At 43.6% G+C, this 27,439-nt stretch overlaps 1 protein-coding gene across 3 annotated transcripts in view; it reads right to left on the bottom strand.

Annotated features, from left to right (window-relative positions):
* Positions 1–27,439, bottom strand: part of LOC110522120 (transcription regulator protein BACH2) — a 99,152-nt gene that overhangs the window by 21,553 nt on the left and 50,160 nt on the right. For 2 of the 3 annotated variants that reach the window (XM_021600244.3, XM_021600243.3), the window contains exon 2: positions 4,589–4,843. In XM_021600244.3, coding sequence (XP_021455919.2) covers positions 4,589–4,831 — 243 coding nt within the window. In that variant the 5' untranslated portion in view covers positions 4,832–4,843. Of the gene's footprint in view, positions 1–4,588; positions 4,844–18,059; positions 18,226–27,439 lie in introns of those variants that run through there. The other variant, XM_036975670.2, reaches the window with a different exon arrangement.

Here is a 27,439-nt window from a genome sequence, read left to right on the forward strand (position 1 = left end):
TTCATAGACAGGCAGTGTGGAATACGATCCTGCCCCTCTCTCTTTTTCTTTCTTTGTCTTTCTTTCTCGCTCTCACACGCCCTCTTCCTCCAGTCTATCTCTCTCCCTGTTCTTACATCAGCCTTTCACCCCTCTCTGAAGTTGAGATGGTTAATTTATGCAAATGCACTCCAGTGAATTCCTGCATGTCATGCATCCTAATGAGGACATTGCATGGCATGACAATGGAGTACTTCCCCGGGCCGCCCGCCGCCGAGCCCGAAGATAAATACTCCCATCTCCACTGGAGAGTCTACCCGCTAGATGCTTTAATATCAGCTCTGCCGAGTAACCTCGACGACGATGAGTCACAGCACAGCGCTAATGGAGGGAGATACTGCATGGAGGGTTGGCTGCCAATGCGATTTACCGTCGTCGTAGGATGGGGATGGGAGAGAGTGGAGGAGGGAGCACAGGGATAATGAACTGCTGCAGTAGAGCCAAGCCCATTGGTCAGTCTGTTCGGGAATCCATTTAGGCTACTATGCCAATAACAGGAGGGAAATACAAAAGTCATAAAAAGTCAATTTGACGGCTAATGTGAATGAATGCATAGTGTCTCATCTGTTTTCCCACACTGGGACACACCGCGACGTCTAGCCACAGCTTAGCCGTAACCGTAGAGTTTTATTTGACCTTTATTTAACTTGGCGAGTCAGTTAAGAGCAAATTCTTATTTACAACGACGGCCTAGGAACACTGGGTTAACTGCCTTGTTCAGGGGCCGAACGGCAGATGTTTACCTTGTCAGCTCGGGGGATTCAATCTAGCAACCTTACTAGTCCAACGCTCTAACCACTAGGCTACCTGCCGCCCCAGTAAACCTCCCTTGACAGTGTGGATTAAATCAAACACTGCACTGCTTAATCCTCTTGTAGTTTACTGTCCATGGTGAGACACTGGGGAGGACATGACCCTGCAGCTTTGCTAGGAGTACGCTCAGCTCTGACTTTACACACTGTCCCTGTCTTTACTCTTCAGGATGCTGCACTCTATCCTGCTTTGTTTCTATACAAACGGGCTAACTGCAGAACATTACTGCCGTCCCCCGTTTGAGACACCCTGCGTCTGAGATGAGACATTGAAAACACAGCGCAGCCCGTGGTTAATTGTCTGGGATCTCGTGGGTTAAATCCAGCCATTATAAAACACACAGGGATCACTCTGCAGGCTCTCACCGGGTGTCCCGGACTGACTGGCTGGCTGGTTGACTGACTGACTGGCTGGCTAGTAGGCTGGGAGGGAAACATAAGCTGCTCAAGGTGCTTCTCAGAGCAGCCTGCTCAAACGGCAGACAAAGAGCCTATATACTTACTGTCAGCTGAGCGCTGAGCCCTTGTGCTGGCGGAGAGGAGACCCCCTGCCACGACCAGGGGGGCTTGGCATTAGCGCCAGCAGTTACACCAGGGGGTATCGCTAGCGTACTTGTTCCTCTCTCTTCCTTTTCTCACTCCCCTCTCCTCCTCCCTTCTTCCACTCTTCCCCCACTGTCAGTATGGGGAAGACTGAGTTGGAGATACAGCCCGGCTCCCGCCATCTGTCTAATAAGCTGTAAATGTGTGATAGTCTCCTGCTTAGGCTCCCTGTTTGTGCAAAGCCATGCTGTTGCTGCTCTGCTTCCACCTCACTCTGAGTCCCTCAGATTAGTTAGCCGGGCTTCTGCAGGTGCCGACCCAATCAAGTGTCTGTGGAGGGGGGGATGTCACTCACCAACCCTAAACCTCTCAAGGCACATTACATTTCCCTGTCTCATCAGCCACTCATCCGCCATTCCCTCCCAACCCACTTCACCAGGGCTCAAAATGATACTTAGTACAGACTGCCAAATCACTGCAATCGAAGCAGTGTGGCTGGGGTTGTATTTTTTTGTTTTGCTGAAGAGGGAGTTAAAAAATACGCACCAATGGGCCTGAGTCATGACTGAGGGAACTGACAAACAGGAGGCGGTTGGAGGTTTCAACCAACTGCCCCTCTGCTGAATCACAAGGGAAGGTACTGTACGTCCTTAATGTCACACTATGCCCTACATAGTCCACTGCTCTTTGAACCAGACCCCTATTGGCCCTGGTGAAAAGCAGTGGACTATATACAGTATAAGGTACCCCTCCCAATGCATGCTGAGTAAACCAGAGGCCAGAGACGGCTACCGGTCCAGCAAGGGGCCGCCCTCCTCCCTCCTCCCCCCTTTCCTCCTCCATCAGTCTGGATCTGCAATCAATCTTCTCCTGTCTATTCACCCTGGTCAGAGCTGCTTTCCCATACTGTGGTGAAATGGGAATGTACAAAGGACGCATGGCGCAAGTCAGTCGGCTTGCCTGTGTATGAATGAATATTTGAATTGAATTGATTTCATTATCAAATCCTGCGCCGCATCCCGTGCAATTATTCGCTGCATTAGAATCCTAATGCAAATTCACTAATAATAATCAAATCACCCCTACAGCGGTATTGCTCACAAATATATTTCATCGGTCGCTGTATATTTACTATGAGGATATATTTTCGATAAGGAAACCAAGGGGACGTGCTGACAAGTAGGTCAAACTGACACCCTCCCAGCCGGGCTCCAGTGAGGTGGTGCGAGCCGGGGATCCAGTCAGACATTACACTTACGCCCAGTTTCATCATGTAGGAGAGCAGCTCTGAACTGATCAACGCGGACTCGCTCCGTAGCCGCACTGCTGCCCGCGGTGGCGTGATGACCACTCTTCTCCAGCTGGGGGGGATGACGATGACGGACGGACGACTCTCTGAAACGCCTCTCCTTCATTCGATCTCATATTACATCATACTGGTCCGTCTATGAATAGCCCTTTGTTCTGGCCCTGTTCTGTGATGTGGAGGAATGCTCTAATGTGACCCTGTGAGTGTAGCCTTCTATCATCCAATGCAAACCAAGTGTCCTCTGTTTGTTTGCTCTTGCTTGGCTAAGGACTTAAAGGAGACAAGACTTGATTGTTCTACTTTCGTGATCTGATCACGAACAAAGACCTTGACGAACGGGCCCCGTCTCTCTCTCTCGCTCTCTGAAACGGCTATGACATTAAATGGATGATGAGGTCACTAACCGGTTGCAGCACCGGCGACTTCGGACTGACAAGGTCATCTGGGAGGAGCGAGGAGTGATACAGTTCGGGGGAGGAGAGGATAGCGTCATAGCCCCCGCAATGGTCTTTGTTTCACATTTCATCTGCAGTGTGTTTTTCTCTCTCTCTCTCTCTCTCTCTCTCTCTCTCTCTCTCTCTCTCTCTCTCTCTCTCTCTCTCTCTCTGCACCTGCCTGCCTGCCTGCCAGCGGTGATCATCAAGGCCTCCTCGGTTAGTTGCCCTTTGTTGCACATAGGTGGCAGCCTTCGGTAGTGCTGGGGAACACAGCCCCTCTCGATCTCTCTGACTGGAGCCAGACCCACCAGTATCAAGGAGGCCTAGTGAGCTAAAGGTTGGTCGGTGCTGCATTGTTGCCGACACAAATCGGTGGGGCGAGAGTGGCCATAAGGCAAATGTGTCAGCGCCTGTGAGTCACGGACCATAAAGACGCGGGTGACAGAGGACCTTAAAACTTGATTGGTGACATCAATGAAATGACCTTCCCTACATGTTGGGACAGTGGCGGTGTGAGAGAAATATTGGATGAGCCCCAAATGGCACCCTATTCCCTATATAGTGCACTACTTTCAACCAGGCTCTTTCAGAAACATGTCACTTTCCACACACGCTCACACCTGAAATACACAGCTGCTCATGCATTATGCATAACGCAGAAAGTGTGAATGAAAGGGATTCTGCTTCGGCGTGTGTCGGGGGGGGGGGGGGGGGGGGGGGGGCATTCGCAGGAGTAACTGATAGTAACTCACTCAACACCTGATGCTCATTGTACGTGAGGCAGGAACGGATTGATCTTTCAGGAGAGATCTCCGCAGCGGAAGCCATTTGACAGGCGTTCATGTTATAAACCTGTGGTGTGTGCCCCAGTTCCGCGCACCACATGTTTGTACGGCATGTGACGTGTAAGTGTGTTAAATAAATACATCTGTGGAGAACTTGAATCACTCCATGACACATCTATGAGTGAATGACTGGAGGCTGGAATGACAGGGGCGCTGGGAAGAGGAAGCCGAGTGTTGGCTGTGTGAGGGAGAGGACTCTACCTGCGACAGAGAGCTGAGGAGCTGAAGAGAGCAGTGAGCTGAGGGAAAGGTGATAATTGCTAATCATGTCTCTACATTATCTACTAGCACCGTCGCTAGCACACCTCCCTATCTCACTCTCTCGCCTTCAGCTACTAGACCTCACAGATTCAATTAAACCACGTATGTTAACTTGTTTCCTGCCTGGCTGACACCATTCATCTCGATACCATTCCCCTTGACACCGTTCACGGCAAAGTGAGTTTCAGTATTGGAATGAGAAGTTATCAAGTGACTAGTGATAAAAATGGGCCGACGATAAAAGAACCTGATTGGAGGGAATATCTAACTGTGTGTTTGACCAGGTGTGGAAACGAAGAGGTTCTTCTGAACGCACAGGGTTTTTATACAGTAGATACGTACCTCTCCAGGTAGGCTGAGGAACAAGCCATTCTCGGCCTGTCGAACCAGAGCCTGCGAGAAGTACTCTGAGCAGGCGGCCAGCACGGCCTTGTGGCCGCGGAACTCCTTGCCCTCCACCAGGACAGTCACATCGCACAGGATATCCTGCTTCCGCTGGTCGTTCAGGCACAGGAGGATATTGGTACAATGAACCGTCGACTCATACACGTACATGGGGGCTTCAGGCTTCTCATCCACGGACATTCCGCTCACGCCCTGGAAATAGAAGCACAACAGGGGGGGGGGTCAGCTTTCAGCATAATGCGGCGGGCCCTGTCGGTGAGCTTGCGCATACTGCAGGGCTGACATCAGTGGCCCTCTCCTTGCACAGCCTCATCCCACCCCACCAGCCCCAAACACAGTCAACCCCATGATTCAACACTTGCACCACGACGAGATTAAACCGCCTCCGCTTAGCTCAGCATTCAGCTCTACCCTCTCACTTCCCCCTTCCCTGGTCTAGCATCAACACACACACACACACACGCACACACATGCACACACACACACACATGCACACACACACACACACACACACACACACACACACACACACACACACACACACACACACACACACTTGAGTCACAGGCACTTAACACATTCCCTCTCATATACACCCGTGCATGCAAACACACAAGCAATAATACAATCCTCCCCCGTCCACACACACACACACCTCCACGTAGACTCCTGTAGACAACCCCACACACAACCCAATCCTGACCTCCTCATACTCCCAAGCAAACACACGCACGCACGCACGCCACAGTGCAAACAGAAAAATGGCTTGCATACCTCACTGCACACAGACACTGACATAGCACAACAGAAGGCTTAGTCTCAAGGGTGTCGTCCTTTCACACAGGCAGCAAGAAGAAAAGGCCACATGCTGGTAATCTATCCAGGTTGGGAGGGATCGCGACGATGAGTGGCACTAGAGCACACTCGGCACAGAGTAACACGAGTCTCGACAGGGAGAGGAGCGAACACCCGCTACACAAACACAACTCCAGCCTCCTCACCACCGCTGTGTAAACTGTGTGAGGGAATGCAGTTGTTCCTGTTGCTTTAAGCCATCAGAAGGCTGAGATTTGGCAGGGAAGAAATGCATACGGTCAAGCATTTATGCGTTTCAATGTTATCAGTTGTCCACATACACAGTGCGGTGAGAATCTGCAAAAGGGGATCTTTTTTTGCACTCAAACAACGGCACGTTTGGACGAACGTTCCGTCTCGAGTGACTATGAAATAGGAAATGAACGAAGAACAATGTAAATGATCAACTGAAACCATTTTCAATCACTATAGAAACCAAGCGATGAACACAGATAGTGCCTGCCAGGCTGTTTTCCATCACATAATGACTCTTCACTTCCGCAGCGCTGGCCACTAACGTAAAGCTAAAACATGACTAAATCAGAACTACTGCGTGACTATATAGTTCTTTCAAAACACATCATCATCCTAAGAAGTCCTGCACTGGGAACCGGCTGCGCATTTGCATGAAGTCAGTGCCAGCCCGACTTTCCTCTCTGCTCACCCCCTGGTGATTGATAGGCATGAAACTATCTTCCCGCAGAGAAGTCATATCACTCTTTCAACCCCTGAGTTTGCTTACCCGACAACCCCTACTTCATTCCTGGTTGTTCACGTGGAAGACAGACCACTTTGTGTACATGTAGCGATCAGTCACATTAAATTGAGTCCCTTGTGACCAGCCAGACCGTGCATTCCTTAACCTTCTGACACCTTGCCGCATTTGAAAGAGTCTTGGCTCTCACTCAGACAGGCAAATATAATATCGGTAACACGACTCCAACACACCGCCTCGCCATAGAGGGGGGGGGGGCCGACATTACTGGTGAGAATGGAGACTTCTCCCCTGGCAAATGGAAATGTCTCTGTTGAAAATGGGAATCCTGTCTCGCAAATGGACGTGGACCCGGGTGTGCTGTGGACACTCTGGATCTCAGACGGAGGAAAAAGCTACTCTGCTGTACCGCAAGGGTAGTGAAATGCCACGCATGTCCAGGTTCTTCTACAGTCCACACCATGTAGTCATCAACTACCTGAGGGATAGAGTACTGGCTGTTACCTCTCCAGGTATAAAAAACAAATGTTACTACACCAGACATCATTCCAGGCTAGGATATCATATGTTTTCCATGCGGGGATCCCCTGTCCAGACATTTACAGTGGTTGTCTGAGTGGCCAGCCCTAATTATTGTTTCTTTTTTTCCACCAAACATTTCTCAGTTGGCTTGGCAGGATGATGACCTGTCTTCCAAGAATAATGTCTCCAGATGTGGTTGCAAGGTTCATAACAATTCAAACATGCTATTTCTAACCCTGGAATGGGCATTCGCCTTGCTTCCATTTCAGACTGTCTGTTTCGCAGTGGGGAAAGGAAAATACAAGGGATATATACACACACACACTCACGCACGCACCACAAAATAGCTGGCTATGGTCGCGTTCTGATTCGAATTGCTGAGGGATGCAAAAGCTCTTTTTCTTTTTTCAAGGTTCGTTTTTTTCAACCATAGCTCTTTTCGCTAACCGACGCAGCTAACCGGCTTTGTAACTAACACTCCTGCACAGATCAAAAAGCGAGTGAGGTGAGTTTCCCGACACCCGTCAACAGAGCTGACTCCAGGGGCTTTACCACAACTCATTCTCCCGAAGCACTAACACAGATCTGAGTGGCACTGATTAACACTAATGAGGCTGGAGAGGAGTCAGTTCTCGGCTCTACACTTCACACATCACGGTTGAAACGTTACATATTCTGTACATGCAGTGGGGTCTGGAATGATTGACATCCTTGATAAAGACAAGCAATAATATAATAATTCTGAGTGAGAAAGTTACAGAGGCTCAAAGATCATACCTCCAAGACATTCTAACCTCCCCTGTTATCGGTAATGGTGAGAGGTTGGCACGTCTTGGGGGAATGATCTTTGACCCCGATTAATTCATGATTGCCATCCACATTAATGTAAGTGTTCAGAAACATCTTCTTTTCTGATTTACAATAACTCCAAAGCGACACAATACATAATTTAGTCTTCAATTCCTATTGGGCAAAACATAATCCGAAACACCGCCAAAACAAACTACAAATGCATCCAACAAGTCACAACCTTGATGTAGTCATTGCGTGCTAGGAATATGGGACCAAATACTAAAATGTTGACTAGTTTATTTATATGAATGTGTTAATACTTTTAACCTTTATGAGAAAAAAAAACATATCAAAAATAACCTCTTTCTCTGAGCAATTGTACTTGTATAAAATAATAGACCATTTTTTTGCATACAATAAAGCTCCGTATTTGAATTATGTATTTTATAGAGTTATTATTGCTAATCTTTAACAAGGGTGTCAATCATTTTTAACTACAATGTATATACACGCATGCACATACACACATACACAAACACAATGTATGTACGCACGCATGTGTAGTTCTCTGATGCCTGTGACTGGAACGAATTGCAAAAATCGCTGAAGTTGGAGACTTTTATCTCCCTCACCAACTTCAAACATCTGCTATCTGAGCAGCTAACCGATCGCTGCAGCTGTACATAGTCTATCGGTAAATAGCCCACCCATTTTTACCTACCTCATCCCCATACTGTTTTTATTTATTTTATTTTATGCTCTTTTGCACACCAATATCTCTACCTGTACATGACCATCTGATCATTTATCACTCCAGTGTTAATCTGCAAAATTGTAATTATTCGCCTACCTCCTCATGCCTTTTGCACACAATGTATATATAGACTCTCCTTTTTTCTACTGCATCATTGACTTGTTAATTGTTTACTCCATGTGTAACTCTGTGTTGTCTGTTCACACTGCTATGCTTTATCTTGGCCAGGTCGCAGTTGCAAATGAGAACTTGTTCTCAACTAGCCGACCTGGTTAAATAAAGGTGAAATAAAAAAATAAAAAATAAAAAATAAATGTATGTACACAAGCACGCACACACACCTGCACACAGCCAATTTGAATTCAATGCAATGTACTACTACAGAACAGTATGTATTACTACAGTACAGTATATATTACTACAATACAATATATGTTACTACAGTACAATATGTGTTACTACAGCATAGTATGTGCTACAACAGTACAGTATGTGCTACTACAGTATAGTATGTGCTACTACAGTACAGTATGTTCTAATACAAAACAGTATGTACTACTACAGTATAGTATGTGCTACTACAGTATAGTATGTTCTAATACAATACAGTATGTACTACTACAGTATAGTATGTGATACTACAATACAGTATGTACTACTACAGTATAGTATGTTCTAATACAATACAGTATGTACTACTACAGTATAGTATGTGCTACTACAGTATAGTATGTTCTAATACAATACAGTATGTTCTAATACAATACAGTATGTGCTACTACAGTATAGTATGTGATACTACAATACAATATGTGCTACGACAATACAGTATGTGCTACTACAGTATAGTATGTGCTACTACAGTACAGTATGTACTACTACAGTATAGTATGTGCTACTACAGTATAGTATGTGCTACTACAGTATAGTATGTGCTACTACAGTACAGTATGTGCTACAACAATACAGTATGTGCTACTAAATCAAATCAAATCAAATGTATTCATATAGCCCTTCGTACATCAGCTGATATCTCAAAGTGCTGTACAGAAACCCAGCCTAAAACCCCAAACAGCAAGCAATGCAGGTGTAGAAGCATGTGCTACGGTATGTGTACAGTATGTGCTACGACAATACAGTATGTGCTACTACAGTATAGTATGTGCTACTACAATACAGTATGTACCTCTACAGTATAGTATGTGCTAATACAATACAGTATGTGGTACTACAGTATAGTATGTGTTACTTCAATACAGTATGTGCAAATACAGTATAGTACATGCTACTACAGTATAGTATGTGCTACTACAGTACAGTATGTGCTACTACAGTATAGTATGTGCTACTATAATACAGTAAGTGCTACTACAGTATAGTATATGCTACTACAGTATAGTATGTGCTGCTACAGAACAGTATGTGCTACTACAGTATAGTATGTGCTACTACAGTACAGTATGTGCTACTACAGTACAGTATGTGCTACTACAGTATAGTATGTGCTACTACAGTGCAGCATGTGCTACTACAGTACAGTATGTGCTACTACAGTATAGTATGTGCTACTACAGTGCAGCATGTGCATACAGTACAGTACACAAAGGAGCTACTTACAGCAAACATTTTTTCTTGTGTATGACAAAACAGTGGATGGTTTCATACACCTACGACATGGCAGTAAGATGTGTTCCAGATTAGGGGGCTCTGAAGGAGAGGGGGCGATGACAGCATCATGATGGGCTCTGTGATGTCTCCTCTCTCTCTGTGTCTCTGAGGAGCCATATGCAGAGAGGGGACTGACAGGAGGGAGAGGAGGGGGAAATGGGGAGGGCTCCACACCAACAGCACCCGGGCTTGCTCGCTCTCTCTCTCTATCTCTCACTCTGAGCACGAAACAAAGCTGAGAGCGCCACACTCATGACAAGAGAGAGGTCACATGACTCATACCAGAAGCAGGGCATCATCCCCTCTAATGGCGACCAAACCCCCTCCCCCACACATACACCCTGGATGCCATTACAGCGCACTCCTCTTCAGACCTACATGCCTCTATTTCTAGCCATTTCCACGGATTGGAGGAGGATGTGAGGTGTCTTAACAGACAACACAAAGGACAAGGTTAGACTGTTTTGACATCTTTCACTACACCATCTTCCCTTTAGAGGAGAATCAAGTTGAAAACCAAGCAGTTGCATTTTCAGGAAACAACAAAACCCAGTCTCCTGTGCTTAGGAAAGATATCATTTGAAGTCTCCTTGCTGTCTTATATAAGACGGGCCTCACTGAGCTCCTTTGATTGGTAGGAAATGCCAGTCTAGTGTGCAGTGAGTCATTTCCTTCATTGGCTCTGACACAGAATCAGATTCAATGGCTCATTACGTTCAAGATCCACTTGGCATTAATCACGGGTCTCTAATGACAAATCCTGTTGTTCCACTAGTATAAATTCACCTTCAAGAGGCATTATATAGGCTATAAGCAATGACGCCACTGTACAGGCCATACAGACCTGTTCAACATGAAATGTATCTGGAATTCATATATTTTCCAAGGCAAGGCTATAATGTTATTCATTACAATTAAACATAGACGACCATGATGTCAGAGGGTTGTCCTCCAGAGGCCCTGTGCACAACATGCAGGTAATGAGCATGCTGTTGCTGCCGCTATTGAGATGACGTAAGTGAGTAATATGAGCACATTTCTTAAAAACCTGAGTCATTTAACATGTCCTGTCTACAATAACAATGTGCGTATGTACTGCGGATAGCCTGGCGGGTAGGAGCGTTGGGCCAGTAACCGAAAGGTTGCTGGATTGAATCCCTGAAATGACGAGGTTAAAATCTGTCATTCTGCCCCTGAGCAAGGCAGTTAACCCACTGTTCCTCGGGCGCCGAAGATGAGGATGTTGATTAAGGCAGCCCCCTGCACCTCTCTGCTTCAGAGACACTGACTAGGTATCTCCCTTTACAGTACATGCGAGAGATATAGGGGAGAAAGAGAGCAATTAGGAATTAATTTAAACTGGGGTCTCTTTGCTAGTCTCAACTCTCATCTGAATAACTTGTCTTGTTATTCCCTACCCATTCCAAAACTGAAACGAGTATTTCTTCAACAAACAATAGAACTACTGTGCTGAGTGCCGACACCCCAATGACAAATCCTTATATGTGCATACCTTATTGTTCTTTGAAAGCATATAGGCCTGTGCTTGCAGTATAAAACAAACAAGTTGATGTGCTGTACCTGCTGTGGTTAAGAACATGAGTTAAATGAGTTTCTTCATCATGGGAGCAGCTTGGCCAGCGTCTTACTAAAGTTTCTGCCCTGGAAAACAAACAAATAGCCGTTCCAAATGGCACCCTCACCCCTTTATAGTGCACCACTTATGACTAAGGCCCATCGGGCTCTGGTCTAGGGAATAAGGTGCCATTTGGGACGAAGGCCCAAGTCTCCTAAGCAGGATAGTAGCAAGGCTACGAGGAACAGGAGAGAACACTGTGTTACTGTGTACCATTAGGACAGATGCCTGTAATTACTCTTGAGGATGAGCATGGCTTTAATGACAGAATCCAAATGAAGTAGCTTGCAATAACAAATATGCTTGTAGAGGTATAGCCCAGCGGATGTCAAACATGGCTTTAAAGAGCCACTGAACACGTCGATTGGCACGTGTGTTTTCCTGTTTCTAAGTGCTGAGCGATTAGGTCGGTTCTATAAAAACAAAAATGAAATCACGTTTTTTTTCCGATTTAAATCATTTTTAAAAAACTATCCATTATGTGGGTTGAATGCTGTGACACAGAATAAAATAAAGTCCCATGATAAAGTCCCATGATGGTAGTGACTGCCCATTACTGCTGATCACTTATTAACCATAATTGATTCACATTATTTGACTTTAATAAAATATTTCATTTGTTGTGTATGTTACATTTGTTTTATTTGATGACTTTATTATTTCATTCCAAGTCATCTCATCTCTATAGAGCTGCTGCCTGTGCTGTCTGACAAAAATCAGTATTAGTAGTTCTTAAAAGTAAATAAGGCATACTTTTAGGACTGCTGAATACTGACTATCAATCACTTAGATCATGTATTTTCAGGTAGAGCTCCCTCACTAAGCAACAGCTGCTCTCTATATAACCTCACAATCAAGCATTCTTTTGTCTCTTCTGTAGCAGGTATAAAATAAACACAGACTGGACAAGTAGATGCGCAATGGATTATGGTCCTTGTCGTTAATTACCACATTTTATGCACTAAACTATGTATAATATTGGCCTGTTGCAAACTAAAACTCCCTACTACATCGCACAGTTCAGACTGGATGTGATTTATCTTTAAAGAAATTATAATCAAATAAGTAAACCGACATGCCTATGCTGTTGGATAGAGAGCAATCACAGCTGTTACCCATGCATGTGAGTGGGCAAATGGACACCGTCAAATCAAAAAACCAACCTTCAATTACCCGCTATGACGCACGGATGTTCCAAACTCCGTTTTAAGACGAGACTGACTTCCTGACCCAAATGGTCCTATTTACATTTTGACACTGGAACAGTGGTTTCTGAATCGAATTGATGCGACAGTTTTCAAAGGGATTTGTTGGTTTTTAAAGGCAGTCACTTTATTGTGAGGGGTTGATGTGTTTCAATAGTGCTCCAATATTAACAGACAGAGACAGAGAGACAGACAGAGAGAGAAAGAAAGAGAGAGAGAGACAGACAGACATGTGTTCCTCCCAGTGCCTGCTGTATCTTCCTATAAATGCATACATTCATCTTTGCAATTTCTCTAAAATGAGGGAGCAGATCCCTCCACTCACTGCAACATGAAGGTCAACCCAGATGACTATTCCATTATACCTAAGTGGCAATTTCCTCAACTCAATGCTCTCAGGCTCCTGCATGGTTCTCTTCATGCAGCTAGATTTCTCTCTCTCCCGCAGGAAATGACAGAATTCTGCTTATTAAACCACCTGGAGGGCCTCATGGGTAGTTGTTCAACTATTAAATCGTGAAATCATGTATTGATATTACAACAGTGATGCAGGAATCCATGTAGTACATGTTCTCCTTGCCATCAAGGTAATTATTTCCTCAACCTGTTAGAGGGATTTGGTCTGGGGCTTTAGGTAAATTAATTGTAGTAGATTCGTGAAACCGAATCATTGAGAGGCGCAGACAGTCAGACACCTAAGAGGGCTGGGCAGAGCACTGTTAAGGTAGTGATGGAATTTGTGGAGATATTTCTCCCTAATTCTGCATAGAAATAAATCATACAAAAATATATAAATAACAGACAAGTTGAAGTGAGCACATGCTGTAGGTCTCATTGATATTCAGCAAAAATCTGTGATATCACACCGAAGGTGGCAGTTCATTCCTAGCCAAACTACAGCGATGGAAACATGTTAATGCTTCATTATAGAATATGCAGAGTGAGGATGTTTGAGAATAGGAATTGATTGAAACAGAGATCACTATCAGAGGGCTAATGAATAATTGTAATGAGAATGGACTCAGAAGCGCTGCCTTTAAGTGACCTTAGATGTCTCTCTGGTATGTACCACTGGGCTTTATCAGTGTCTGGTGTTCCTCAAGGCACCATTCAAGGACCGATACTGTTTATTGGGCTAAGGAGTAACCAGGGCTTTAATGACTGGTTAATGACAGAGGCTGGCAATGTAACATATGTTTTCGTAAACATGTTTTGCTTATGACAAAATGTACATTTAAGTACTACGGCAGATCCCCAGTATGAAAAAGTACGAAAATGTATGCACTCGCTACTTAATGTAAGTCGCTCTGGATGTGAGTGTCTTTTAAATCAATGACTAAAATGTTAAAGAAATGTATCATGCAATGAGAGAGAATGATTCTCTTGCCTGAGGGAGAAAAATGTAAGAAACAAGAGTGAAAGAAAGGATCTCTTCTCAGCGGGGGTTTCCAGATGACTGTGTAACCACAGACAGATAAGACAGTGACGTCAGTGGCTGAGAAAAGCTGTTACTCTCAGAGGCCAAGATATGGATCAATCTGGCTTCCATCAGTTCAATGGATTCTCGTATTGAACCCGGAGACCATGCATACAGGACACAGACGTTCGACGTGCTGACGGCGCTGACTGAGCTCTTCTATGGAATACAGTTGATCTGTAAACAATGTGACTCCCCTGAACTGACCTCGTTGAACCTATTTAACGTGGAACCATTTTGGTTTAGCCTGGTCATACTGCATGGTTACTTTTCTGTCACTTCTGATCTCATTTTTAACTCATTAAATGATGTAGAACCATTCACGCAAGCGAGTTCATGCTGAATCTATGACGCGTTCAGTAATAGAGGTCTCTACATGAACACGTGGCTATGAGAGCACAGTGGATAGTGCATCTGCATTGAACTATGGGTCTGCTCAGGCCACAGAGAGGGGTTACAGATGTGGCAGACAGACCATAAGCAGGAAAGAGAGACCTCAGCGTTCAAGGCAAAGTGCTGGGCCAAAGACACAGAGACGAGTCAGGCTATGCCAGGGGTTCATTAAAGCCCAACTCAATCAACAAATGGACCCAGAACCTTTTCACCCAGATAGAGATAAATATTGCCTCCCTACGCTTTGATCCCGAGCCAGAGCTAAAAACAGCATATCATACATTTTCGACCATAGGTTGCCAGAGACTTGAAATATTAATTGAAGGAATTTTGTAAGACACATTGCTTTACAATGGTTAGAGTCTGAAATGAGTGGATAATATGATTCCAGGTGTGGTATGCAATGTTACTCAGACCTGGTTCGGGACAGTCTTTTGGAATAGAGCCTCTGGGTCTATGACTCCCTAAGGTGATTCTCTGCAGTTTTGCAGACCAAACCCTGGAGCTCCTGCCTGCTGACATTGATGAATGGGATCAGCTCTGTGTCTGGTGATTGTGAAGGCAGGAGGAGAGAAAAGTGAGGGAGGAGAGGAGGAAGGAGAGGGAAGGAAGAAGGGAGGAGAGGAGAGAGCACATCTGATTTTGCACACCTGCCGGAGCACTGGGAGACTTGCACAGTAATAACATTAAGGGGTGGTTTCTCGGGCACACAGATTAACCTTTTCACGTGTGAGTTTCTTTTTATGCGCGTGATTTCAGAATACACTCACGGTTCCAAAATGTGATTGCTATGCAACAGAACAGTTAACACGTGCTGCCCTTTATAGGCTATGCTTAAATTTGTCGATTTCAAATTAGTTTCAAGTTTTATTTTCTAACAACATTTTGAATTGAGGTGTGTTCCGTCTTCTCATTAATTCACATAGAAGTAGCCCATTTTACTGTTGTGGACAATTTATGTTTAAGGCTTTACTGAGCAGGACAAACTTCTCTCTTGGAGTAGAGGCCAAGCACTTCCCCAGTGTTTCCGCACATCAAGTATGCAGACATTTGCGCAGTCTTGCACAAACTTTCCCCCCCGGCACATTTTCTGGCTGGTGCTCGAATTGCCTTCATTGTTGTTTTCCTTACAAATAATAACTTTGGACGTGTGTGTGTTCCTATCAAAGTAAGTGCCTTATTTTCTGTATATCGTGTTGTCATTTCTAGTGGAGCATACCGTATGTATGTATGGAGTATAATCTATTTACAGTCTTGGTGACACCAATCTTTTACAGTACTGGTGACACCAATTCTTGCATAGATTTTAATGGACACATATGATGTGTGTAAAATACTTTTATGAAGGTTGTCCTGATTATGATGAGCTAATGCTAAGCTATTTGCCAGCTATGTGTGGTGCCATGTTTGTTGACATGATACAATGCATTCTGGGTGTCACGTAAAGTCTATCAGACAAAAGATGTTATAACAAAATGAAGTGGGATGGTTCACTCATCTTTCAAGTAAACTCCCTGAAGTGAATGAAGGGAAGTGAATGATGGTAGATGACACACCCTCTTCAACATGCATATTGCAAACAGACCAAACTCATCTTGTCTCATCTTCTTATCTTTGGTTGCCTCAACAACAAAAAAACATGGCGGACCGCACAAACTACCCATCGTTGGATTACTTAACATTTTTATAACGTTTTTTACTCAATTATTCCGATCAATGGTGAGCTCACCTGTGATGTGATGACTTGTAAATAGTAATTGCTATTAGCTTATTGATATTATTGATATTATGGTTTCTGTCAGCTGAGAGTTGACCGTCAATCTTTCCTCAGCTAGCGCTAGGACTAATGTAGCCTACATTTTCTGGTTTGGATGAATGTGTTATGCTAACGCTACTTCTGTGAATGTCTGAACATTGCATCCAAAAATAAACTAGTCACATTCAGGATATAACATTGTAAGGACTGTGTTTGTGAAACAAGTTTCTGTGAAAAAACAGGGTAGCCAGCTCAAATTGCATCAATCGAAACTGGACGTTCTAAATAACCATTATTTTTTTATAAAAAATAAAATGTACACCTTTTTTCTCCCCAATTGGTAGTAGTCTTGTCTCATCGCTGCAACTCCCATACAGACTTGGGAGAGGCAAAGGTCGAGAGCTATGCGCCCTCCGAAACACAACCCAACTGCTTCTTGACACAATGCCCATCCAACCCGGAAGCCAGCCGCACCAATGTGTCGGAGGAAACACTGTGCACCTGGCGGCCTGGTCAGCGTGCACTGCATCCGGCCTGCCACAGGAGTCACTAGTGCGTGATGAGACAAGGATATTCCTGCCGGCCAAACCCAGACGATGCTGGGCCAATTGTTCGCTGCCCCATAGGCCCCCCCAGTCGCGGCCAGCTGCAATATTGGTGGACTCGAACCCAGAATCTCTGGTAGCAAAGCTAGCACTGCGATGCAGTGCCTTAGACCACTGAGCCACCCGGTAGGCCCTTTAAATAAGCATTCTAATCACACCATTTTGAGCGTACGCTGCAGGGACCACTAGAATGATTACACCTGTGTGTCAAAGTTAAGCCTAGTCCATTTTTTTTGTCCAGGACTAGGCTTAATCTGTGTCCGGGAAACCGTCCCTTAGAGTTCTGTGCAATCTACCATTAAAATCAAAGGTAGTTAATGTCTTAATGAGGCAGGCAGAGTGCCATATCCTTCAGAATGTAATCAATACTAAGAACACCATCGGGATTCACCCTCCAAAAAGAAAACAATGAGTAAAAAGTACAATAGCACACACTGTTTAAACTATCAAAGACAACTGTTAGCCAGACTACAGCAGGTTAAAATGCTCACGTATTGCCTGTGAGAAAAGAGGGTGGTCCTTACACATGTAGCTAGCATAGAAGTTATTCCAGACAGTCCACATTACAGGCTCTCTCATGAGTCATGACTTACTGTTGATTGAAATGAAACATACATCGTACTGTATAGCCTTCCTTCTGATCTTACCTGCAGAGTAAATCCCTCTCTTTAAGAGTATCAAATTCATTCTAATGATGAAGTTAAGGGGATTTTTGTTTTATCTAATCAGTGCTCTTTAATTCCACCGCACAGTGCCTTAGTCAAATTAGTATGTCAACATAAGCGGCAACGTTTAATTAGATTTTTTGAAGCAGTCCCTCATTTAGATGAAGTTGTAATGAGGTTGGAGTGATTTAATTGCTATAATTGCAGAATCTACTTTTACGACAAGAGTGTTAAGACTACAACTACGTGACTTACCAAAAACAATAACACAGCAACTCTTCGCACCACTTCCTGACACAAAATGCAAGTTATGTAGCTCGTACCTGGAATGCATCTCACAATATAGACAAACATGCTAGCATTACCTCAGAAAGCCTTCTCAACTTGGCCAGTCATTCTGTTACTCTCCACACTCTGGTAACTTTCTCATGTCTCACAAACTGTTGCTGAGTACATCTGTGCATATGTGAGTGTGTGAGTGTGCATGTGAGTGTGTGAGATGGCATACCAGAGTATTTTAGGCTCCGGCCTGCATTAGCTGCAGCTTGCATGAATCATGACTTCCCTTCCCACATTGTAGGTCAGAAAGCAGGGTGAGTCATTACGCTGTCTTATATGGTAACAGACTGCAAATGTGATAGAAACACGGAGTTATCTATAGACCCTGGCTATAATTCTGCATGGACTCAAATGTAAATAATATTCACTGTTGTATCTCATTCTGTGTCTACTTTGATATTAACGCTGTGGCCACACTTCTAATACAGTAGAGTAGATTCCTCCATACTTTAACATGTTTCTATTACTGTATTTCTGAGCTGGCCAGTGTCCGTGACAAACATTTTGTTGATTTGGAAGGTAGATGAGGCAATGGCTGTCTCCAAGAAGAGTACGACAATCCACTGGATCCAGACATTGTTTCTACCTGAATTGTAACTAGCAACTTGATATTACTTACATGTTAGAAATGGTAGAAAAGTAATGTGTCGTACACGCCTTTGTGTGTCTAATCTCGGAGAGTACATTGGTATTGACTAAAGCAACAGGATAATCACTAACTACCCTAATCTGCACCTCAAGCAAATTCCCTCTCCTTTGTCTCGTCGGTTAATGACCCCTTCCTCCTCATGTGATCAGTTCAATAATCACAGAACCCTTTCTAATGAAGCTATAATGCAACCACGGACACCTCAGCGATATCAACCACACAAAACTCTGACACAAGCAAAACACTCACACCATCACTTTGGCCTGAAACTGCCAAAAAGGTGATCAAGATAGTATTGGGGTTATTTCAGATGAATCTGGTTACCATGAAGATTTTGAGCGTTGCCACCAGAGCCAGAGGTGTGTGGTGATTGGTGAATGGGTGGCCGGGCGCTTGGCGACCATGCTCTCACGTGCTAATTAAGCCGGGTGATTGGCAGGCCAGAGGGGGGAGGAGTGTTTCCGAGGCGGGATTGTCCCCTGCATTATTAATGGGGCCCAATGGAAGGTGCTGGCTGGAGGATGAGGGGTAGGAGGGTAGGGGATGAGGGGTAGGGGATGGGGGGTAGTGGTGGGAGAGAGACCAGATGGAGGGCTTTACACTAAACAACAATACAGAGAAAGAAAGAAGCCCATATGAGAAAAGTTGATGTGATAATTAGCAATGAAATAAACCTTCAACAGCTCAACAACAAACTAAATAAAACAACACCTTGCAAATGGAAACTCTCCCCATAGGAAAAAATATGGCACACAAAACCACCCACATGAAGCCTTCAAAGGCTGAGTATGTTGTTCAGCGTGTGTGTGTGTGTGTGTGTGTGTATTTGAACGTGCATGTGTATGTAGGTCACTCCAGGAAATGAGTGCGTTTTGCGTCCCTTTGATATTTGAAGTAGAAATTGTGCACCAATATTCAATTTAAAAGCCTGTTAAATTAAACGAAGTGCCCTTTAATATAAACCACATGGAGAATTCAATAAATCTGATTTGTCATATGAATAAAGACTTGTTAAAGTGCCACATTTCAGCATTTTGACATGACCCTCCGTGCACCCTCTGTGACTGCTAGGAAGATTTTAACCCACTTGACCCAAAGATTTCTCTAAGTTGTCACCGTTACTGTAAAGCCAGAGTTATTTTGTTGCTCTGACAAAGTCGTTTTTTAAAAGATTATTATTTACTTCATGTGATTAGTGATTCATTTACATATGTCCTTCATTTTAATTTGAACGCTGTTATCTGAACTGTACTCTTGTTATAATATGGTGAAACTACAATTTTTTTCATTTTTTTTTTCTTCAAAAGAATCATTGAACATCTAATAGTGAAATCATAGTGTAAAAGCAGGTGAGCTAGTTCTACTCCTTTTGGCAATTTTTGTGTTTTGTGGTGGAAAACTGAACGTGTCGAACATAACATGTCATCCCTGTTACCCACAGATAGACAGGCGAAACATATTTTAACAATACATTTTTTTTTGTGCCACACCCTGTTGCACACAACAAGTTTCCATTCCACCTGTCACAAAAGGGATTTATGGCTGATTTAACTTCTGAAATCATCAACCTTGTTAGTCAACCCCTATTACTTTATTTGGCACTTAGATGCAGAAAGTAAACATCATAGTGGGTCAATCTCTGGAACAACTAAGAGCATTGAAACGCGAGGCTCAACTTCTCTGCTAAATTGGCCCAGAGACTGCCACACTGTAACAGCGTGAAGAGAACCCGTGCAAATGCATAGATACGGTGCTGCTCATGGCAACTTCATTTCACTCAGTCTATCTTTAACAGGCACCAACTATAGTCATTTTTTAAATTTGACCTCTTGAGATGGGAAAATTCGTTTTTTTTAATGAAGATGAACATCTTCATGACAGAATGTTAAAATGAGGTGAAATCAAAATCTTTTTTTTTTTTTTTGCCGTGGAGAATTGCTTCTATACAGCCACGAGCATGAGTGAGGCCGGGCCCTGAGGTTGGGCGATTAGGCTCGCAGTCGGCGTTCCAATTCATCCCAAAAGTGTTTGATGGGGTTGAGGTCAGGGCTCTGTATAGGCCAGTCAAGTTCTTCTACACCGATCTCGACCAATAGGGTGCCATTTGGGACACAGAAAAAAGATCCGCCATTTTCACATGACAATCCTGTTTCTATGGTTATTTACAGTTGTCATTATATGCCACAATAAGCCCTGTTCTTGCAGGAAGCACAATCATACACTCGAAATAAAAGAGAACCATACAAATGGTCCTTTTTTGCAGAGGAGGGATATCGCTGTGAAGGCTATCGCTCATTCATAAAAGCTGAAAAACGACATAATCATTAATGAAGTCTGTAGTTTTGGTTTTTCCACCAATGTTGTGAAATGTGACTGAGAATTTCAGCCATTCATATTTTTAACATTGACCCCCCCATCAGCATTTCCTCTTTAAACTCAAAATCCGCGAAATGTGTCCTCAAAATCGAACTGATGAAAAGACGAATAAATTAAATATGGTTACACAAATACTCTAATGCCAATTGAATGATTAAAAAAAGAAGGATCCACCGTAGATATCACCAGTAGACTCCTTAAAAATAATCTGTTCATAGAGTTTTCATAGGGCTGTGTTAAACAAACAAAAGCATCCCTCCCTCTACTATGCTATAAGGTAAATTATAAACTGGGTGATTCGATCCCTGAATGCTGATTGGCTGAAAGCCTTGATATATCAGACCGTATACAACGGGTATGACAAAACATTTATTTGTACTGCTCTAATTACGTTGGTGTGTGGTATATGGCCAATATACCACGGCTAAGGGCTGTATCCAGGCACCCTTCGTTGCATCGGAGTACCTGGCTTTTAGCCATATACCACACCCCCTCGGGCCTTATTGGTTAATTGGACAGGTGACATAAATGGATGTCATGTAGCGTGCCAGTAAGGGTTTCTAGTGATACACTGCCTGCCTGTAAACCCGTTCAGGACTGTTGTACTGTGGCTGCCTGGCCATGGTGAGAGGTTAAAGCACATTCACACATACCAATACATGAAGTGTCCCTGGACCTGACCAAGCGGGGCTAGCTCACATTACACAGGCAGAGAGTGACTGCCAGTGCCCATACCAAGTCAGATGACCCGCTGGCAGCAACGCTGACAAGAGTGTAAGAAAGCTAATTTTGGAACGAAGGTGAGGCTACAACACATACAGTATGGATACGTAAATGTGTGAGTGGGGATAATTAGTCTGCATGTGCACACTGAGATGGGAACGGGGCGGCAGGTAGCCTAGTGGTTAGAGTGTTGGGCCAGCAAACAAAAGGTTGCTTGATCGAAACCCCGAGCTGACAAGGTAAAAAGTCTGCCCTTCTGCCCCTTGAACAAGGCAGTTACACAGTGTTCCTAGGCTGTCATTGTAAATACGAATTTGCTCTTAACTGACTTGCCTAGGTAAATAAATGTAAAAGACAAGCCATAACATTAGCAGAGGAGTAGGTTAGTCTAGACGTTCGGAAATGAACGCCACGCAGATCATAAAAAATAATCAAATAATCGAATAATTTGACCACTCACTCCCCACTCATTGTACACGCAAGTCATATGATGTATTTCTTCCAAATGCAACATCTGCATGATTTGGCCTCTTACAGTGGTGACTCGACTATGGAGTCTACATGATAAGGTTAATGAGGGACTGCCACGGAACAATCAATCTGGGGCACCCCAGACGTGCTCAGTCATAGATAGGAGGTGTAGCTACGTAAATGCAACCCACGTGCGTCTGAAATACACTGTGAGGGCACGGACTGAAAGGTTATGGTTGAAGTTGGCAAAGATGTGACACATACTGTGGTTAGTGTGGGTTAAGACAGACAGCGCTGCTGGTGACTCAAAGTGAGAAGAGAAAGCCATATGCACTCTTGTTGTACGGATGAGGGACATGAGATACGGTGGAAATATTCTGAGGGAGGAGATACTGACTGTATCTGTGGCGATGATGAGTGTGACTACAGTAACTTCATGTCCATCACCGACAGAGGTGATTTTAGATACAACAATAGACAATGAAAATGTTATGTACATGAGCAACACTCACCGTTTCTTTTTGAGATGAGTACCTGTTGAAGTATTGTTTTAGTGGGGGTGGGGGGTTGTCTCATCCACCACATTTTGGTAAAGTGGGATATGGTTATCCTCGGCCTTCATCAGACATCTGATATTACCACTTACTGTGGACAGATAGCTGCTATACAGTGGGGCAAAAAAGTATTTAGTCAGCCACCAATTGTGCAAGTTCTCCCACTTAAAAAGATGAGAGAGGTCTGTAATTTTCATCATAGGTACACTTCAACTATGACAAAATGAGAATTGTTTTCTCCAGAAAATCACATTGTAGGATTTTTAATGATTTTATTTGCAAATTGTGGTGGAAAATAAGTATTTGGTCAATAACAAAAGTTTATCTCAATACTTTGTTATATACCCTTTGTTGGCAATGACAGAGGTCAAACGTTTTCTGTAAGTCTTCACAAGGTTTTCACACACTGTTGCTGGTATTTTGGCCCATTCCACCAGGCAGATATCCTATAGAGCAGTGATGTTTTGGGGCTGTTGCTGGGCAACACTGACTTTCAACTCCCTCCAAAGATTTTCTATAGGGTTGAGATCTGGAGACTGGCTAGGCCACTCCAGGACCTTGAAATGCATCTTATGAAGCCACTCCTTCGTTGCCCGGGCGGTGTGTTTGGGAAAATTGTCATGCTGAAAGACCCAGCCACGTTTCATCTTCAATGCCCTTGCTGATGGAAGGAGGTTTTCACTCAAAATCTCACAATACATGGCCCCATTCATTCTTTCCTTTACACGGATCAGTCGTCCTGGTCCCTTTGCAGAAAAATAGCCCCAAAGCATGATGTTTCCACCCCCATGCTTCACAGTAGGTATGGTGTTCTTTGGATGCAACTCAGCATTCTTTGTCCTCCAAACACGACAAGTTGAGTTTTTACCAAAAAGTTATATTTTGGTTTCATCTGACCATATGACATTCTCCCAATCTTCTTCTGGATCATCCAAATGCTCTCTAACAAACTTCAGACGAGCCTGGACATGTACTGGCTTAAGCAGGGGGACACGTCTGGCACTGCAGGATTTGAGACCTTGGCAGCGTAGTGTGTTACTGATGGTAGGCTTTGTTACTTTAGTCCCAGCTCTCTGCAGGTCATTCACTAGGTCCCCCCGTGTGGTTCTTGGATTTTTGCTCACCGTTCTTGTGATCATTTTGACCCCACGGGGTCCATCTTGCGTGGAGCCCCAGATCGAGGGAGATTATCAGTGGTCTTGTATGTCTTCCATTTCCTAATAATTGCTCCCACAGTTGATTTCTTCAAACCAAGCTACTTACCTATTGCATATTCAGTCTTCCCAGCCTGGTGCAGGTCTACAAGTTTGTTTCTGGTGTCCTTTGACAGCTCTTTGGTCTTGGCCATAGTGGAGCTTGGAGTGTGACTGTTTGAGGTTGTGGACAGGTGTCTTTTATACCGATAACAAGTTCAAACAGGTGCCATTAATACAGGTAACGAGTGGAGGACAGAGGAGCCTCTTAAAGAAGTTACAGTTCTCTGAGAGCCAGAAATCTTGCTTGTTTGTAGGTGACCAGGTACTTATTTTCCACCATCATTTGCAAATAAATTCATAAAAAGTCCTACAATGTGATTTTCTGGATTTTGTTTTTCTCATTTTGTCTGTCATAGTTGAAGTGTACCTATGATGAAAATTACAGGCCTCTCTCATCTTTTTAAGTAGGAGAACTTGCACAATTGGTGACTGACTAAATACTTTTTTGCCCCACTGTATGTGACAAATGCTGTCTAGTATCACTGGTGCTCAAATCTCAACTTCAACTTGATCCAGACATGTTTCAGCCTTCATACCGCCCTCAAGTGTTGCCTGTGTTTTTAAACAGCCACAGCATCAGGCTGTTTGCATGACCATACAGATGTAGGATCTTACTTTGATCGCTCTTTTGTGGCCAAGAAAAGCAAAATTTGTAGTGTATTCAAGGTTTTAAAAAGGCTTCTAAAGTTTGCAATTTCCACATCAAAATGTCAGACTTGATTTGACGTAACAAAAAATGTATCAACCCCTATAAAAAATATCCATTAATTAGAATCCACATAATAATTCACATTTCCCGATGCTGCAGGATTATTTTCCTACTTTGCCAAACTGGCTGAAATTAAGATGCTGTAGTACAGAGCCACTGGGCAAATGACTATGTTACACTCCTTATTCTAAAATAAAAACTCAGCAACCTACACACAATACCACATATTGACAAAGGGAAAACAGGTTTTTAGAAATGGTGCAAGTCTGTTAAAAAAAACAGGAACACCTATTTACATTTACAAGTATTCAGACCCTTTGCTATGAGACTCGGAATTGAGCTGGGGAAGGGTACCAAAACATTTCTTGGCCTCCATCAATCTTAAATGGAAGAAGTTTGGAACCACCAAGACTCTTCCTAGAGATGGCCGCCCTGCCAAACTGAGCAATCGGGGGAGAAGGGCCTTGGTCAGGGAGGTAACCAAGAACCCGATGGTCACTCTGACAGAGCTCCAGAGTTCCTCTGTGGAGATGGGAGAACCTTCCAGAAGAACAACCATCTCAGCAGCACTCCACCAATCAGGCCATTATGTTAGAGTGGACAGACGGAAGACACTCCTCAGTAAAAGGCACATGACAGCCAGCTTGGAGTTTGCCAAAAGGCACCTAAAGGACTCTCAGACAATAATTACCATAGTGAATTATTGTAATGCTTGATTATGTGTCAATTAATCCCATAAGGGTTGGGTTACCAATTGTCGATTTGACTTAAAAAAATAAAAAAAAATCATTTATTCAAAAGAATCTAAAATAATCCTACTTTTTAATTAATTCTCAGACCATGAGAAACAAGATTCTCTGGTCTGATGAAACCAAGATTGAACTCTTTGGCCTAAGAGCCAAGTGTCATGTCTGGAGGAAACCTGGCACCATCCCTACGGTGAAGAATGGTGGTGGCAGCAACATGCCGTGAGGATGTTTTCAGAGGCAGGGACTGGGAGACTAGTCAGGATCGAGGGAAAGATGAATGGAGCAAAGTACAGAGAGATCCTTGATGAAAACCTGCTCCATAATGCTCAGGACCTCAGACTGGGGTGAAGGTTCACCTTCTAACAGGACAATGACCCTAAGCACAGAGCCAAGACAACGCAGGAGTGGCTTCGGGACAAGTCTCTGAATGTACTTGCATGGCCCAGCCAGAGTCCGGACTTGAACCCGATCAAACATTTCTGGAAAGACTTGAAAATAGCTGTGCTGTGACGCTCCCCATCCAACCTGACAGAGCTTTAGCGGATTAGCAGAGAAAAATGGGAGAAACTCCCCAAATACAGGTGTGCCTAACTTGTAGCGTCATACCCAAGAAGGCTCAAGAGTGTAATCACTGCCAAAGGTGCTTCGACAAAGTACTGAGTAAAGGGTCTGAATACTTACGTAAATGTGATATTTCCTTTATCAAAAAAACTGTTTTTGCTTTGTCATTATGGGGCATTGGGTGTAGATTGGATGAGGGAAAAAAGCAATTTCATACATTTTAGAATAAGGCTGTAACGCAACAAAATGTGGAAAAAGTCAAGGGGTCTGAATACTTTCCGAAGGCACCGTATCTCTGTAGCAATTGGTTTCCGCTTGATTAAAACAATGAATCTTAATAAGACCTCCAGACCAGGAAGGGTGGGTAAGAGGGAGGAGTGGGTACACTGAGTGCACACAAGGTCTTGTGAGGGGCAATACTTGTGGAAAACAAGACAAATAAACAGCAGGATAATAGGTTACGGGTGGGGTAGGTGGACTGGATAAAATGGTATCTATACCATTATAGACTATACCATTATAGAAATACAGCATATACACCGAGTATACCAAACATTAGGAACACATTCCTAATACTGAGTTGCACCCACCCCTTTCACCCTCAGAACAGCCTCATTTCTTCGGGGATCTTCTGGTACATTGACTCCAATGCTTCCCACAGTTGTGTCAAGTTGGCTGGATGTCCTTTGGGTGGTGGACCATTCTTGAGACACACGGGAAGCTGTTGAGCATGAGAAACCCAGAAGCATTGCAGTTCTTGACACAAACCGTTGCGCCTGGCACCTACTACCATACCCTGTTCAAAGGCACTTAAATATTTTGTCTTGCCAATTCACCCTCTGAACGGCACACATACACGATCCACGTCTCAATTGTCTCAAGGCTTCAAAATCTTTCTTTAACCTGTCTCCTCCCCTTCATCTACACTGATTGAAGTGGATTTAACAAGTGTCATCAATAAGTGATCATAGCTTTCACTTGGTCAGACTATGTCATGGAAAGAGCAGGCATTCTTAATGTTTGGTATACTCAGTGTACAGTATATTGTAAAAGAGGCTGGTTGAAAATGGTTGGTTGAAATGAGTACAATTGAGTTTCTATCAAAAGGGACCATATCTATAGGCTGCTGGGAGGTAGAGAACAGGAAACTGTTTTATTTATTTAATTGCTTAAACATTGATTAGTTTAGTGAAGTAACTATATTTCTCATGACGAAAAAAGACGTCTCATCTCAAGAGGTTTATCCGGCCTGCAAATATAAAAATAAACGAGAACGAAAATTGGTTTCTATACTTCAGTGTGTTGTAAAGATCCAGTAGATTAATAGGACTCTACTGGATACAGTTAGTCATTCATTC

This window comes from Oncorhynchus mykiss, chromosome 4, assembly GCF_057628025.1.
Source record: "Oncorhynchus mykiss isolate SJ-2025 chromosome 4, ASM5762802v1, whole genome shotgun sequence".
Lineage (NCBI taxonomy): Eukaryota > Metazoa > Chordata > Actinopteri > Salmoniformes > Salmonidae > Oncorhynchus > Oncorhynchus mykiss.